General features: G+C 41.2%; 1 protein-coding gene across 2 annotated transcripts in view; it reads left to right on the top strand.

Moving 5' to 3' along the window:
* Positions 1 to 17,253, top strand: part of TAF3 (TATA-box binding protein associated factor 3) — a 211,126-nt gene extending 193,873 nt beyond the window's left edge. For both annotated transcript variants that reach the window (XM_021943033.2, XM_003903372.4), the window contains exons 5-7: positions 9,683 to 9,935; positions 14,367 to 14,473; positions 15,250 to 17,253. In XM_021943033.2, coding sequence (XP_021798725.1) covers positions 9,683 to 9,935; positions 14,367 to 14,473; positions 15,250 to 15,364 — 475 coding nt within the window. In that variant the 3' untranslated portion in view covers positions 15,365 to 17,253. The remainder of the gene's footprint in view (positions 1 to 9,682; positions 9,936 to 14,366; positions 14,474 to 15,249) is intronic.
* Positions 17,254 to 17,974: the final 721 nt, after the last annotated feature.

Genomic DNA, 17,974 nt, shown 5'->3' with positions numbered 1-17,974 from the left:
AGGCTGGAGTGCAATGGTGTGATCTTGGCCCACTGCAACCTCCACCTCCCAGGTTCAAGCGATTCTCCTGCCCCAGTATCTCAAGTAGCTGGGATTACAAGCGGGCACCACCATGCCCAGCTAATTTTTGTATTGTTAGGAGAACTGGGGTTTCACCATGTTGGCTAGGCTGGTCTCAAACTCCTGATCTCAGGCAATCCTCCTGCCTCGGCCTGCCGAAGTGGTGGGATTACAGGCGTGAGCCACCGCACCCAGCCCAGATTTATTACTTTTTGTATGAAAACACCATCTTTATAGGAGGTTTTCTCTTCCCCCTCCTTTGACCCTGGCCTTGTTGGTCTGGTATGGATGATGCACTCAACTTGGACACACCCAATTGTGCAGCTCTTTGATCTCGCTGAGAGCTTTGAATTTCACAAATTCATAGTAGGACTAGACTATGGTCAACATTTGTCTTGAAGGCTTTTTAACCAAGCTATCATTTTTTCCCCAGTAAATTAATAAAGTATAATATACACACAGAAAACTGAATTAATTTTAAGTGTATAACTCAAGCCATCCTTTAATAATTCCTAGCAACAGTTTAGATGTATACATTGTAACAGGTGTTTTCATCTTTTTTGTTTTTGGTTTTTGTTTGTTTGTTTTTTGAGACGGAGTCTCGCTCTGTTGCCCAGGCTGGAGGGCAGTGGCGCAATCTCAGCTCACTGTAACCTCCACCTCCTGGATTCAAGCGATTCTCCAGCCTCAGCCTCCCAAGTAGCTGGGATTACACGCATGCGCCAGCATGCCCGGCCAATTTTTGAATTTTTAGTGGAGCCGGGGTTTCATTATGTTGGCCAGGCTGGTCTTGAACTCCGACCTCAGGTGATCCCCTCGGCCTCCCAAAGTGCTGGGATTACGGATGTGAGCCACTGCACCCAGACTTTTTCGTTATTTTTATTATACAAGTTATGTTTGTTAATTATAGATAAAAGGGAAAAAAAGGCATCCACCCAGCACAGTGGCTTAATGCCTGTAATCTCAACACTTTGGGAGGCTGTGATGGGAGGATCACTTGAGTCCAGGAGTTCCAGACCAGCCTGGGCAACATGGCAAAACCGCATCTCTAGACACAAAAAAATATGTGTACAAAAAATTAGCCAGGCATGGTGGCACGCACCTGTAGTCCCAGCTACTCTGGAAGCTGAGGTGGGAGGATCAGATAAGCCTGGAAGGCAGAGGTTGCAGTGAGCCAAGATCTCACCACCACACCTTAGCCTGGGCAGCAGAGTAAGACCCTGTCTCAAAAAAAAAAAAAAAATTAATTAATTAATTAAATGAAACATCTATAATTTTCATATAGAGGCAATTGCTGGACACTTTAGTGTATATTTTTTCAAACTTTTTCTAAGTATACACTCATACTTTCTTGTTTGCTTTTTTTATTTTCTTAGAAAAATTGCATTTTACACCTACCTTTTTCTTGGACAAACATATCAGTTGTGTGTGTGCACACATGTGTATCACCGCTTCAAATAACAACATGGTATTTTGTTCATCATCATCTGTGTAGCCAATCTCCTATTCTGGGGTTATTTTAAATTGCAGTTATTCTAGTGTTTATTTTTTTATTTTATTTTTTGCAGTCATAGACAGTGCTACAAATCATATTATTTACCCCATACCTTTACACAGCTGTCTAATACTGCCTCAGGATACATTTCTAGAAGCGGAATTGCTGGTAAAGAGCTTGCATATTTTGAAGGTTTCCATAATCATTCCAAATACTGGACCAACCATCTCTCCCTTTCCCCCATACTGAGAGTACCAGGTGTTGTCAATCTTTTTCATCTTTACCAAGGAAGCATTTTATTGTCAGGTTTATATCTTTGATTACTATGAAAATAGAACGTTGTTTCTTGTCTATTGGCTGGTTTTGGTTTTTTTATTCTATTTTCTACTTGCTGTTTCCTTTGCTTATGTTTGAATAAGAACATTAATTCTTTTTTATTCAGAACAACTCTTTGTATAAGGAGTGAATGCTTTATTGTTGCAAGTAGTTTGCTTCATTTTGTCTTTTGCCTTTTAACTTTCCTGAGGTTATTTTATGCCATATAAAATTGTTGTGCAGTTAGATCAGCATTTCCCTTTATGGTTTCAACTTTTGGTGAGATGCTTAGAAATTTCGTCCTACCCCAAGACTAAAAACATCTATATTTACTTACTTTTTTGGGAATTTTTATGCTTTTGTTTTCTTTTGCCTAATTTTTAAGACATTTAGAATTTATGGTTTGTGATACAGCTCCAATTCTGAGGATTTTTTAAAATTAACTCTACCATCCAACGAGTCATAATTGAGCTAATTCTCAATCGCACATGCATAATTATTGCATAGTATACCACATGAACGTCTAAAAATTATTGTGGACAATAGCTTCCGTCTTTACCTCCAACATTTCCCACTCTCATAGGTGGCAAATAGTGAAGTTAAAACAAAGTGATAATCTTTGCAAGCAGTTTTCTAAGACCCCACCCATCGATCCTGCGAATGGGTATTATAAGATAGATGTTTCCCTTGAATAACCTCTCTTATTGATAACTTAAATTTTCAGGCATATTTTTGCCTGCAGTCATATTTATTGATCACAACTCTCTTTTCTTCTTCCTGTCATCCTCTGTCCTCTCTTTTTCCTGCCCCGGAACTTAACTCCATTAACAAACAACTGAAAATGCCAGGGTTGTCCTCATGCTTCCTGACCTAAAACTGTAATTCTTTCACTTGCTCTGTTTCTTCTCTTTTCTTTTTTTCTGTTTTCATTGATATCCCATATTTCTCTCACCTGTGCTTTATCCCTTCCCACATCATAAAGCATATTACTCTGCTACTTTTTTGGGGGAGCTATAATTTTGAATGTATAGAAAAATACACTAAAAGTATCATGTCATCTGGACAATTACTACTTTCTGGATCAGCTTTTGTTTCTTAGTTTGGATTCTAACACATTTTATTTTAATAACCGTCATGTTAAACACTGGGGACATAGAAATTAAAAAGGCTTTTTGTTCATTTGAGGAGCTACTGATATAGCAGGGGTAACAAATCTGGGTACAAACTATTCAAATTGTTTTTTAGCCTTATGAAATTGGGTCATTTTCTTTCAGTGTTCAGTATATTTTAGAAAAGAATGAATATTCTGCATTGATTGAAGACAGATTTTTAAAAAATTTTCCATTGGGTCAGTTTCATTATTCATATTCAAACCTATATCTTTGCTGGTTTTTTGACTGCTTATTCTGTCAGTTGTGCAGGGAGATAAATATGCTTACATCTCTGGCTATGATTGTGGATTCATCTGTTTCTTACTGTTCTGTCAGTTTTTGCTTTATATGTTTTGTAGATGTGTTATTAGGTACATACAAATTTTAAACTGTTATAGCTTCCTGGCAAATTGGAACCTTTTATCATCAGGAAATAGCCTTTATTATCACTGATAGTTCTTGCCATAAAGTCTTTTTTGTGTGGTATTACTTTTCTTTGTATTTGTATACATCTTTTTATAGCCTCTCACTTTCAGCCCTTCTATTGCTAGATGTGCCTCTGGGCATTAAAATATATTGGGTTTCACTGTTTATACAGCCTGACAACTGAATCACTTAGACCATTTATATGATATAATCATTTATGTTTTGAGTTTGAAATTTACCTTATTATTTTGTGCTACTTCTTTACTGTTCAGTGTTTTTTTTTTTTTCTCTCCTTTCTTTTATCAGACCAAGGGTTTTTTTTTTTATCATTCCTTTTTTCCTCATACTATACTTCGTTTGTAATTTTTGCGTGGTTACCCTAGAAATTACCATACTTTATTCACTACCTTTATGCTACATTTTATATAATAGAGGGATATTAAAATACCTTAGCTCTGTTTACCCATTACTGCCTTACATATTATTATGTTGTGTAATGAATTATGTGAACATTTGGAAGACCTGCCTAAGTCAGTGAACCAGTATTTTCCAAATGACCAATGTATGACATTATAAAATTATGCATGGGTAACTTCTGTATTCAGAGTGCTAAACAGAGCAATAAATTTTAATGTAACAGAATATGAATGTCTATTGATATGATTTCAGATTACACGTTGTAACTAACTTATAAGAAACTATCATTTGTTGCATTTAATACAGCATTAGGGAAGAACTTACACCATTATCCAAAAAATCTTTTAAAATACTCCTCCCTTCTCTAGTTACATATGCCTACATTAAAGAGGTTTGCAAAAAATTTAAAACATTGCCAGGCACAGTGGCATGCACCTGTAATCCCAGCTACTCGGTAGGCTGAGGCAGGAGGATTGCTTGAGCCCAGGAGTTCAAGACCAGCCTGGGCAACAGAGCAAGAGGCCATTATCAAAGAAAAAAACAAAACATTGCCAGTCATTTTCAAGTTTTTTGTCTTGGAAAATATAGTTATTTGCATTTAAAAAAATGTTATCTGATAACATATAATGGGTTCATTGTTGTTACTTTTAGATGAATTACTAAATATTTTTAAACTTTTCAGTTTTATTTTTATTTTTATTTTATTTATTTTTTTGAGACAGATTCTTGCTCTGTCACCTAGGCTGGAGTGCAGTGGTGTGATCTTGGCCCACTGCAACCTCTGCCTCCCAGGTTTGAGCAGTTCTCCTGCCTCCTCCTCTGGAGTAGCTGGGACTACAGGCCTGCGCCACTAAACCCACTAATTTTTGTATTTTTAATAGAAATGGGGTTTCACCCTGTTGGCTGTGATGAATCACTGCTGGCCTCAAGCGATCCACCCACCTTGGCCTCCCAAAGTGCTGGGGTTACAGGCATGAGCCACTGTGCCTGCTCCAGTTTTATTTTTAATATGGTAAATATTGACAGATATGGTGCACATTTTTTAAGTTTTAATAATTTTTAGGAATTTAAAGGGGCCCTAGGACCAAAAATTTGAGAATTGTTGCTTTAGAATTTTTTTTAAGTGTCTGCTGGTGGCAAATTCTTAGCTTTTGCCTGCTTGTAAATGTCGTTGTTTCATCTTTATTCCTTAAAGATGTTTTCAGAGACACATTTATTTTTCTTTAGCACATTGAAGATGTTACTCCACTGTCTTCTAGATTTCATCATTGCTAATTAAGAAGTCAGCAGTCACCTGTTTCTTCTTTGAGAGGAATTGTTCTTTTTTCCCTCTGGCTGCCTTTCAGATGTTTCCTCTCTCTCTGTGATATTTTATAGCTTCCCTTTGATGTGCCTAGATATAGATTTGTTTTTATTTATCTTGCCTGGGGTTTGTTGGGCTTCATAAATCTGTGGATTGGTATCTTTCATCAGTTCTGTAAAAGTCTTAGGTACTCCTTGTTAACATTTGTCTCTGCTCCATTTTTCTTCTAGAATTATGATCAAACATGCACTAATTAGACCTTTTATTGTATTCTCTTTGCTTCTCAGGCTATGCTCCGAAAATTTACTTTGTTCTAATACTCAGTTTATAGTTCTGTCTTAAGTTGTTTCCAAACTGTTTTTAAATCACTCCATTGAATTTTAAATCTCAGTTACTGTATTTTTTAGTTTGTAGAAAGTCTGTTTGGTTCTTTTCAAATCCACTAGATCTGTGACTTCCTACCACCTATATTTCCAGCCTTTGCCTTTTATTATTTTTTAATGCTGTAAGCAAAGTTGTTTTATAGTTGATAATTCTTGTATCTGTGGTCTTTGTCCCTTTATACTAGCTGTTATGTCGTAACAGTTTTCCCTGATCCCACCTTACTTCCTCATAGGTTTGATTATCTTTCATTATGTGCCACTTATTTATTTTTAAAGATAATTATCTGTATTAATATGAGACCTAGATTTTAAGATATTTCCCCTCGGGATTATGCTGTGTGCCTGGGCACATTGCAAGTCCCAATTACTTTAAATGTAAAGTATCCTAGAACACCAGAGGTGAAAATTCATGACATTCTCATTCATCTTTACCTTATGGGTATAGCTGATTGGGAATCCTTAGTATCGGGAGGAAGTTCTATTAGACCTTCCACTTTGGGCAGATCTTGGGCTTCGACATTGGTTCTGTTCATCATAACCAAAGATCAGACTTGCCTAATGCGTAAATGCCCTTGGGGTAAAGCATCTGTGTTCTGCTTACCTCTCAGGGTTCCTGCTTTTTCCTTTAGCTTTGGTTCCATCACTTGTGTATTAATTAAACCATTATGGGAAACTGCCTCCAGAAATAGCGTTTTAAAATTTTAGTCTAGCCATAAAAATAGAGAATGCTTACTCTCTGGATATAAATGCCATAGCAATAACTTTGAACTCCTACATTACATGCCTTTTATGTAAGGCAAACCTCAGTACACATTGAGAGACAGTGTCATATACTTATTAAGATCACAGGCTCTGCCGGGTGCAGTGGCTCACGCCTGTAATCCCAGCACTTTCAGAGGCCGAGGCGGGCAGATCACGGGGTCAGGAGATCGAGACCATCCTAGCTAACACAGTGAAACCCCATCTCTACTAAAAATACAAAAAAATTAGCCAGGCGAGGTGGCGGGCACCTGTAGTCCCAGCTACTCAGGAGGCTGAGGCAGGAGAATGGCGTGAACCTGGGAGGCGGAGTTTGCAGTGAGCCGAGATCGTGCCACTGCACTCCAGCCTGGGCGACAGAGCGAGACTCTGTCTCAAAAAAAAAAAAAAAAAAAAGATCACAGGCTCTAAAATCAGACTGCTTTGTTTAAATCCTGGCCCTGCCATGTAGCAGTACCCTGGGTTAATTTATGCAAGATGCTTAATCTCTCTGTGCCTTGGTTTCTTCATTTAAAAAAGCAGAATAATAGCTTGCCTCATGTGGTCATTATGAAAAACAAATGAGGCCGGGCACCGTGGCTCATGCCTGTAATGTCAACACTTTGGGAGGCTACAGCAAGCAGATCACCTGAGGTTGGGAGTTCAAGACCAGCCTGGCCAACATGGAGAAACCCCGTCTGTACTGAAAAAAAAATAATAATAATACACACACAAAAAAAAATTAGCTGGGTGTGGTGGCACATGCCTGTAATCCCAGCTACTCGGGAGGCTGAGGCAGGAGAATCACTTGAACCCAGGAGGGAGGTTGCAGTGAGCCAAGATCGCACCATTACACTCCAGCCTGGGCAACAAGAGCAAAACTCCATCTTAAAAAAAAAAAAAAAAGCGAGATAAGGCAAGGCAAGTAAACATTTAGCATAGCGCCTGGCCCACAATTGGCTTTCACGTGCTTAGGACAGTCAGACCTATAGTAAGTGCTCAATAAATAGTCACTAATTATTATGTTAAGCATTTATCAAGTGTCTGCTGCACCAACAAGTGTGTGTTAAATTCTCTTGATCTTTGGCTGTATCCAGGTTAGGAAGATGATCACTCTTGCAGGAAACAAATGGAGAACAATTAGATAGCAGTAATGAAGTTATTTGCTGAAATAATGGTGAAGTTTTTCAAGTAACTTAATGTTTTATAAATTTATGATCAGAATAGCAAAGAGTCAGTGCCTTTTGGTGAAAGTGGTTTCTAAACTAGGACTATGAGGAAGTGGAACCGTGCAGGCTGGCAGCAGTGAGGCCGGAGGCTGTTGTGAACAACAGCCGTGAACATGACACGGGGCCGACACTTCCCATCTGGATGCAGTTTTTAAAGTGTTTCTCCATATTGAGGTTCTCACTACAACCCTCTGAGGCCACTGCATTTCTTTTCACTTTGTTGATGAAAAACAAGGCCTCAAGAATTGTGTGGAATAGTAGAAAGAGACAGGCTGGGACAGTCCGCAGGCTGGCGATTCCTGGTGAGGTGAGGATGGCCATATTGCATGGCCCAGAAACTTTATTGATAACTAGAGTGTGACATTGTGTGTATAAAAGTTAAAAGACAGCAAACACTAATGCGGTATGTATTGTTTATGGACACCTACAAAGGCAGGAGAGGTACAGAGAAAAAAAAACAAAGTACCAAGAACAATAAACAAAACCCTACCTGTTTTAGGGCAGCGGTTGCTCTGGGGCAGGGAAGGAAGTTCATCTGAAATAAATATGGCAAAGCTAACATATTTTATCTCTGATTATTACCTAGGCATCTGATATATTGTTTTCTCTGTGTGTAAAATGATATATATATATATTTATAATGTATATATGATACTTTTTTTTTAAATAAAGAAGCTTAAAAAAAAGCAAACTTTGGAATCAAGTAGACCTTGGTTCAAAAGCTGCCACCCATTTACTCAAATTCCTTTCTCTCGCTGATCTTCAGTTTCCTCGTCTACAAAATGGAGTAATCATTACTTCTTTGATGTTCTCATGAGGACTGGATGAGATGATATTTGTAAAGTGCCTAGTATAACCTCTAACTTCTTATAGGTAGGTCCTCAATAAGTCACGCTTTTTATAGTAAATGAATAATCCAAGGCCACAGGTCTAGTCCCTGGCGGCTGCAGAATTTGAACGCAGATTTCCTGACCCCAAGTCCAGAGCTGCTTCCACTGAGTTGTATGAAGAGGACGCTGTTAGTGGAGGAGCAGGGTCACAGCACCACAGCTCTAGCGACCCGCGGCAGCGTCACCAGGACAGAAGCTGCCGCTGCATTACCTCCTCCTCACCTCTGCAGCCCCTCTGGGAACAATCTTCTGTTTTGTGTTTTGCTTTGTTTTGTTTTGTTTTGTTTTGCTTTGTTTTGTTTTTGAGATGCAGTCATACTCTGTAGCCCAGGCTAGAGTGCAGTGGCGAGATCTCGGCTCACTGCAACCTCCACCTCCTGGGTTCAAGCGATTCTCTGCCTCAGTCTCCCGAGTAGCTGGAATTACAGGTGCGCGCCACTGCATCCGGCTAATTTTTTGTATTTTTTAGTAGAGACGGTGTTTCACCATGTTGGCCAGACTGGTCTTGAACTCTCGACCTCAGGAATCCACCCACCTCGGCCTCCCAAAGTGCTAGAATTACAAGCATGAGCCACCTCGCCCAGCCTGAACAGTCAGTCTTTAAAACCTGACAATCAAAGCCAAATCCAGAAGTGAGAAAGTCTTCACAGTTTTATTGACAATGGCATAGAGAGTATTAAGAAGAAACATTGGAACTGAGAAGAGATAAATAGAAACTTTTTTTTTTTTTTTTTTTTTTTTTTAGCTGCTCTGTCCAGCAGCTTAGGCCAGGTTAGGTTTATGGTCATTAACAACCCAAAAAATCTCAAGGACTTCCAACAGCAAATGTGTCTTTCTTGCCCATCTCCGGTGTGGGACACAGGCTGCTCCAGGTCCGCTCCAGCGGGAGCCCCAGTGGAAGGAGCGGCCCCTGTCTGGGCCCCTGGAGGACTGAGGAGAGGTGGGGGTGGGCAGCTCCCCCTGTGAAGCTGTCAGAGCTTCTGCCTCAGCACGGGAACAGGCAATTGAAGTCACACTGCCTGTGCATGTGTATTGGTTACTAGAAATTTCTAGATATCTGGCCACTGAGGGGAAGTTTGGGAAAATGAAAAATTCGTCTGAGTAAGTGGAGAGGCCACTTGATGTAGGGCCTCAAACTCAGTTCTTGAGCCGCTTCTGGACGTTGAAATATTTCGCTACTGGAAGAAAAGCTATTTTGCAATCATGTTTTTAAGCACGAGTTGGGTTCGATGATGATCCTGTTTTGACTTTTACCTTTCCCTCTTTTGTTGACAGTGTTATCAGCAAGGTGGTCCCTGCGCCCGAGGCCAAGCCGGCGCCCTCGCAGAACAGGCCGAAGACCCCGCCGCCGGCCCCCGCGCCCACCCCTGGCCCCATGCTCGTGAGCCCTGCGCCCGTGCCGCTGCCGCTGCTCGCCCAGGCCGCCGCGGGCCCTGCCCTGCTGCCCACCCCGGGTCCTGCCGCCTCCGGGGCCAGTGCCAAAGCTCCCGTGCGCAGCGTGGTGACTGAGACGGTCAGCACCTACGTGGTGCGTACCTGCCGCCCGAGCGGTTAGCCTGGAGACGTTTTCAGTTCAAGACAAGTGTGTGCTCTGAGTCACTGTCGAATTTCAGAGGCATTTCTCTTTCAAATTTTATTATTTATTTAATTATTTTTGAGGCAGGCTCTCCCTATGTACAGTGGCCCAGTCATAGCTCACTGCAACCTCAAACTCCTGGGCTCAAGCGATCCTTCTGCCCTAGCTTCTCAAAGTGGTGGGGTTACAGGCCTGAGCCACTGCCCCTGGCCAGGCACATTTCTTTTTCTTTTTCTTTTTCTTTTTCTTTTTCTTTTTTTTTGAGATGGAGTTTCGCTCTTATTGCCCAACCTGGAGTGCAGTGGTGAGATCTCGGCCCGCTGCAGCCTCCACCTCCCAGGTTCAAGTGATTCTCCTGCCTCAGCCTCCTGAGTAGCTGGGATTACAGGCGCCTGCCACCACGGGTGGCCAATTTTTTGTATTTGTAGTGGAAACAGGGTTTCACCAGGTTGGCCAGGCTGGTCTTGAACTCCTGACCTCAGTTGATCTGCCCGCCTCAGCCTCCCAAAGTGCTGGGATTACAGGCATGAGCCACCGTGACTGGCCTTTTTTTTTTTTTTTTTGAAAGGGGATTTCACTCTGTCACCCAGGCTGGAGTGCAGTGGTACCATCTCGGCTCACTGCAGCCCCTGCCTCCCAGGCTCAAGCGATTCTCCTACCTCTTGAGTAACTGGGGATCTCAGGCAGTCGCCTCCACTGTCGATTAATTTGTTGTATTTTTTGGTAGAGACAGGGTTTCACAATGTTGCCCAGGCTGGTCTCGAGCTCCTGAGCTCCAGTGATCCACCCATTTCGGCCTCCCAGAGTGCTGAGATTACAGGCATGAACCACCGTGCCCAGCCAAGATGCATTTCTTCATTGCCATTTTTCACTGCATTTTCAAGCTTTTGGCTGAAAAGTTACACTGCAGTGTTCACATAGTCAGCCTCCATAAATAACATCAAAGCATTGTGTTTATGTTGTTTTGGATATGACTATATACATATAGACAGTAATATCAATCTGTAAATGTAGAGATGCACAGTGGTGCTGAAATCTCACACGGAGTTTCTTGATCAAGCAATTCAGTTATTCACTTGAGTGTAATTTATATAATGTACACTGATATTATGAGCCAGGTGGTGTTTCTGAGTAATAGCACTAGTTATATTTTATTGGCTATGATCCAGAATATGGCAGGGCTTGCATATTAAATGGAAATGAACCACCAAACTCCTGAGTATCCAAGCATGACTTCAAATTGTAAAACCAGCTGGACGCGGTGGCTCACGCCTGTAATCCCAGCACTTTGGGAGGCTGAGGCGGGTGGATCACTTGAGTCAGGAGTTTGAGACCAGCCTGGCCAACATGTTGAAATCCCATCTCTACTAAAAATACAAAAAAATTAGCTGGGCTTGGTGGCTCATGCCTGTAATCCCAGCTACTCAGGAGGCTGAGGCACGAGAATTGCTTGAACCCAAGAGGCAGAGCTTGCAGTGAGCCAAGATCATGCCACTGCCCTCTAGCCTGGGCGACAAGAGCGAAACTCTGTCTCAAGAAAAAAAAAATAGTAAATCCCACCATGTCGAATGAGTCCACGTTGTTCTGGGACTGTTTTTAGTTGCTTTCCTCTTACTTAATAGTATTAGGTCTTACTCAAACCCTGAATACAGTCTGGCAGTAAAGTATTTATACAGATTATGTTCTTTGGACACTATAGAATTAAACACACAAACACACAACAAAGTAAGGTGTGTGGAGCCATTGCCATTGCTGTGACTACCAAATCCACAGACTGTGATGTGTTAGCCTAATGGTGGCCCTGACCTTGTGTAACTAGGTAGGTACTAATATGATTGGAAAGTGGCCGGGTAGGACTCATGGTATTTGTCATTATAAACTGTACAATATTACATTTCTTTTTTTTCTGGTTTTTTTTTTCTTTTGAGTAGTCTCCCTCTTCTTGTCCATACTAGAATGCAGTGGCACAATACCACTCACTGTAGCCTCGACCTCCTGGGCCCCAATGGTTCCCTCACCTCAGCCTCCCAAGTAGCTGGGACCACAGGCGTCTGCCACCACACCTGGCTGTTTCCTGGCTGTTTTTTGTTTTTGTGTATGTGGAGATGATGTCTCCCTATGTTGCCCCGGCTGCTCTCAAACTCCTGGGCTCAAGCAATCCTCCCACCTTGGCCTCCCAAAGTGCTGAGATTACAGGCGTGAGCCACCATGCCTGGCCTATTGTTAAATTTCCTTAAAGGAGTTTTGGAAGGAACTTCTAAAACTGTGATCATCCAGTTGGTCTGTCCAGGGACCAATCGTTGTAGGTGTTTAATTGAGGCAACATTACCCCCAAATGGGCTGATCAGGAAAGATTTTGTACTTAACCACCTCGACCTTTGTGTCTTCATCTGTAATTAAGAAGTTTGTGTTAAACTTGGTGATCTCTGTGGCATGTTCCAACTCTGAAAGTTCTGGTTTTCCAGTAGATCTTTGAACTAACTCACCTCCTAGAGATGAGTCCAGCTGGAATAGACAGTGTAGAAGGAAGCTTTCTGGCTGTGCATGGTGTCTCACGCCTATAATCCCAGCATTTTGAGAGGCTGAGGCAGGCGTATCGCATGAGCCCAGGAGTTGAGACCAGACTGGGTGACATAGTGAGACCCCATCTCTGCAGAAAATACAAAAATTAGCCGAGCGTGTTGACATGTGCCTGTAGTGTCAACTACTCAGGAGGCCGAGCTGGGAGGATCATCTCAGCCTAGTGAGGTCAAGGCTACAGTGAGCCGTGATCACACCACTGCACCCCAGCCTGGGCGACAAAGTGAAACCCTGTCTTTAAAATACAAATGACAATTTTAAAAAAGCCTTCTACCTCATGAAGAGACGCTTTGTGGGCAGAGGACAAAATGTGTGATTTAGATGACATATGCAGGCTAGAGAGCAAAAAGGCAGATTTTGTCACTGCCTAATGGTGTGATGTTGGAAATGCCACTTAAATTCTCTTAGCTCCGGTTTCCCCATTCATAAGCTACCCAGAGGTTGCTTTACAATGATTAAATGAAATGAGATGTTTAGAGGAATGTAGTAAGCTGTGAAGTATTTGCTGTTAGTTCCTGTCGATGCTGTGGCAAAGCTCTTGTGCAGCACATAGAGTCATGGCCTTCTGACTTCAAGCAAGGTCAGCCAGCAGCAGGACTGGCCACGTGGGAGCTTCAGGGCATAGGATGTTCCACCAGCCTTGGCCACGAGACAGTGGGTACGGGTGACTGCTGGTTCTCACCCCTTGTTACTTTTTCTCCTGAAATTACAGAGGGTCAGAGATGTAGTCGCCCACAGATTTCTTTAGGAAGTTTTCCTGTCAATGTAGTTTGCCTTTGTAGAGTTGCCTTAAAGGAAGCCCATCAGTACATTGAAACGTATATGCACCCCCAATGCACTTGTCACACACAAAGAAAGCCTTTTTAAAAGCACATCTAGTCAGTGTGGTATTTGAAAGTCTAGGAAGATCTATCCCTTATGAAATAAACCGGATGCAATGATGTGCTCTGTTATTGTAAACACTTTTGAAATTACCTTTTTCTTATTGCTGGTGTTTAATGCCCATCAGTGAATTACTTCTTCCAGGTTGGCTCTGTTCATGTGGAGTTTGAGGAAGTGGTTAATAGGATGTTCCCTCTTTAGGACTACTAAGTTAAATAAAGTCAACTCCAGAGTACACAACATTTGTAGCAAAATAATGTTGAACCTTATAGCTCTTTGGTCTCCCTTTCCCCTTATTTCATTTGCCCTTTAGTTGATTGTACTTTACTAAAAATGTCATAAAGGGAATGGAAAGTTACTTAGTAACAACTCTTTTATATCCTTGATCTTATCAGCTCGTTCAGGAGAAGGGCTTGGCTAATAAGTAATAAGATGGTGCATGCACATTTGGCTGTCTATATTAATTCCATGCCTATGAATGTGATTGAGAAAAACCACATAGAAAGTGGAGGTCTGTAGCTTTCAAAAAATCAGTTGTTACCACCCTTATAGAGATCCAAATCATTAGGAATGTATTAGTTATAGTTTTTTTGTTGTTGTTTTGTTTTTTTTATGAAAGGGGTTACAGGTCATATTGTTCACAGAGATGATTATAAAATGCTTGTTTTTTATGACTTACAAAAGAAAGCTTAGAATATTCATTAGAAATGTCTTATCATTGAACACTTGGCATTTTTCTGTTTCACGATTCTAAAACAGTGATGATGCTGATCATGGCATTAATGAAGTGCTGATCTACTATATTTTTTAGTTTAATGTGCCTGTTGATTCGGTTAAACAGTATCATCATTCTGATCTGACCTCTTTTTGGTTTTTTTCCCATTCCCTCCATTTTTGCCACTTCCACTTTGCAAACATCAGATCCGAGATGAGTGGGGCAATCAGATCTGGATCTGCCCTGGGTGTAACAAGCCTGATGATGGGAGTCCCATGATTGGCTGTGACGACTGCGATGACTGGTACCACTGGTGAGTGCCCAGGGCGCCCTGCCGGCCGCACGCATCAGGCAGCTCAGCCTCTCCTGAGACAAAGCATCCACTGAGTAGATTCCTGCCTTTGGACTGACCCAGGGCTGTCCTAGGGACAGTACCTGGAGTCAAATCACAGAGCCTGTGAAATGCAATTAACTGCAAAACCCAAGAGTCTTTAGACTATTGTTATTCACCCTGAATTCTGAACATTCTGCTTAGCTTATCTATCCTTCTTATGAAAAATAATAATACTAAGAGGAGACCCAGGGGCGTCCCTGACCTTCCTTTCCGGTAATGTTCCCTAGAAGCTGTAGCACTGGCCAGGGCCACGAAGAGGTTGCCCCTTTGTAAGGATGGTACAAACTGCAGGACTAAAGACTGCTTAACTTTTTTAAACCTCTTCAGCGGTTCCTAAAAACTGAAAAGCTCAACCAAAATTTATGCAGATAATCTTCTCGTGTTATCTTTAAAATGTCAGATACAAAAAGATAGCAACCTGTTCAGTTATGATATACGATATCTGTGAGATAAAGACAAAGCCGTGGCTCAGAAGCCTCCTCTTCCTGGCTGAAAGGAGGAATGAACTAATGAATCTCTGCAGGGGGGCGTGTAAAGGGCGCGTCTGTGATATCCTAGTCTGCATGCCCAACAGCAGTGCTGCTTGGCTTTGATTTCGGGTAAACATGTCATAGACTTTAAAAAGTACTTTAAAACAGAAGGGAGGAGAATTGACCGTATAAAAGTTGCTTATCTGAGCTTGCTTTCATGTGTAGGCCCTGTGTGGGAATCATGACTGCACCCCCAGAAGAGATGCAGTGGTTCTGCCCCAAGTGTGCGAACAAGAAGAAGGACAAAAAGCACAAGAAGAGGAAGCATCGAGCGCACTGACGGCTCCCGAGGGGCTGGACCAAGCGGGGTCAGCCCAGGCTTCCTCCCTGGCGCCCCTGGAAGGGAGCTGGTGCAGTTCTGCCATCACCTCCACCCCCAGATGCCTGTGGATAAAGAACCCGGGAGGACTGCGGCTGGAACACACCGCGCACCTGCATTGTTCACTCCCCAGCCGCGTTGGCCTGTGGCTCCGTGGCAGTGCGACAGAAGGAAACTGGAGCAGAGGCGTGGCCTGGGGGCTGCCCCTCCTCCGCTTCTCTAATACCAGTGACAAGTATTATTAATAAAGAGCGTACATCTTCCCTTTTGATTTCCTTTATTCTCTCCAGGGCCTTTTCATTGAGGTATTAGATGAGAAGATAATGTACAAACTGCCTCAGCTGTAATTTAAGGATGATAGAGTCTGTATACAGTTTTCAGCCCTTTCCCTCTATAGTAAGATAATCAGAATAACAGAAAAGAAAACTCCAGTGGGAGTACCGGTAAATATTTTTGTGATAAGAATATATGAAGCTTCCCTCCTTCCCCCGTTTTTAGTACTAACATGTAAAATGTTCAGGCTTTTGTGAAATACCTTATATTTTTTAAGAAAAAGGTTTCTATCATGTCCTGTTTGCTTTTGTGCAAATTATTTTTGTTTCATGTATTTTATATCTTCGTTGCATTCTAATTTTGCCCTTCTTTAAACTGCTGGAGTCTCTTCTCACTGCTTGTACATTTCATCAACTTGTATAAAAACTCTTCAGACTAAAAGATTGCCCCTAATGTAAATAATAAATATTTATGAAGTAGTTATTTTTTAAATTTTTATCGTGTTTAATTCTGGCTTTCTCTGAAATCCACTGTGATTTCAGCCAGGTCTGTAATGACGCTGGACAGAAACAAAGAAGGCTAAAGAAAAAGCCATCGTTCAAAGAAATTTCCCTTGAGCTCAACCTGTGCAGTGCCCGAAAATATCATGGGGGAAAGGGCCCGAGCAGTTGGAAGGAAAGCAAGGCAATTTAAATTTAGAGTTTATGATTTGAAGGTGTTTCGTTTGTTGTCTGTTTTGTTTTTGTAAATTTCTTTGACAGACTTTTACTAAAAGGACATGTAGTTTCCATGAAAGTAAAAAAAAAGAAAAAGAAAAAAAAAACCCCACATATACTGTAGCATTTTGTCTTTATATTGTTTTATTTCTACAAATCTGTTCATTAATATTGTGCTTTAAGGCTGAAATGAAGTATATTATGAATTTTTTTAAGAAAACTCATCAAATTTCAGGGTATCACAAAACTTTATTATATTATTATACTGCCCACTATTTATTATATGTTATAGATGTCTGAGAGGTAAACCAAATATTTTATTTTTAATGTTAAAAAAACATCAAATTTAACTTTATTAGCATATTTTAGCAACTTTGGAATAAATACGGACTTTTACTTGATTTTGAAATAATCCCAGCGTAGGCCCATGTGCTGGATCTCTTGGATGCTAGAATATGGGCTCTGAACCTAATACAAATATATTACCAGAAAATGTGATTTTTTTAAATGCCAAGTAAATTGATATTAGTGTATGGATTAGTCATATTTTAAAACATTATGTGGTTAGAGAAATGCAGTTTTCTGCCGTGAATGTGAAGTTGCAAATCAGTGGAAATGGAGTCGACCTCTTCAGAGTGCAGGGTATCATTGCCCTCCTTGTTCAAGAGGCCCGAATTTTTCTATCCCTGCAAAGAAACAAAGCATCTATGTTGAGATATGTGTTTTTTTGTTTTATTAATTTGAGATCATTCTAAATACTTTATACAATATTTTCACATGCACAAAAATGCGCGTTAGTGGTTTTTGGAGAGGGGTGAGGGGTGGGGGAAGTGCAAAATAAAGATTATTGGCTATTTCATAGTTTGCTTTTCCATTTTCTTTATTTAGGATTTAGTTCCTTGAGGCATGGTCCATGATCTGAAGTTGCCACGTTTAAGTGAGCAGGTCATGCTACTGAAACCAGAATGGAGGTGCTTGTCTATAACTTTCCCCCGATCTTCCTGTCTGAGACTTCAGCCCATGCTACATTCAAGGAATTTCAATCAGTTTGTTGTCCCTTGCTATTTCATGGTTGCTTTCCTAAATCCAGTTCATGATTTTATAAATGGTCTTTGCAATAATAAAACCAAAGAATCATTTTCAGGGGGCTGGAGAGCTCGAGGGATTAGTAATGGAATACAGAGCCTTTCACCTCTAGGTCAGTGAGTCGGATCCAGTCCAGGTCACTAGAGACCAAAAGTTGTCACCATCTTATGACTGTTCAGTGGCCTGTGTGAAATGAACTGGTGGTCTCAGCCTCTACTGGGTGGCTGGCTGTGACACCAAGCAAAGGAAGTTCAAGAAACTGCAAAAAGAAATGTGGATTAGAAAATAAAACGTCTGTGTTACAAAGAAAAAGTTAGAAAGTTGGGCGTAGTCATTTTCCAGAAAGTAATACTGAAGGCAAAAGAGCAACTTACAAATACCACAGACAAACGGAGATTAATTTACTTTCTTTAATGAAGTCAAGCAAAACCGGAAAAGAAAAGCCTGCATTGGGTGAGAGGGGAGGAGGGGGTTAAGTGGGGTGGATGATTTGATC

Source organism: Papio anubis, chromosome 11 (genome assembly GCF_008728515.1).
Source record: "Papio anubis isolate 15944 chromosome 11, Panubis1.0, whole genome shotgun sequence".
Classification (NCBI taxonomy): Eukaryota; Metazoa; Chordata; class Mammalia; order Primates; family Cercopithecidae; genus Papio; species Papio anubis.
Note: the sequence above shows the minus strand (reverse complement) of the source record. Positions and strands in the feature narration are given on the sequence as shown.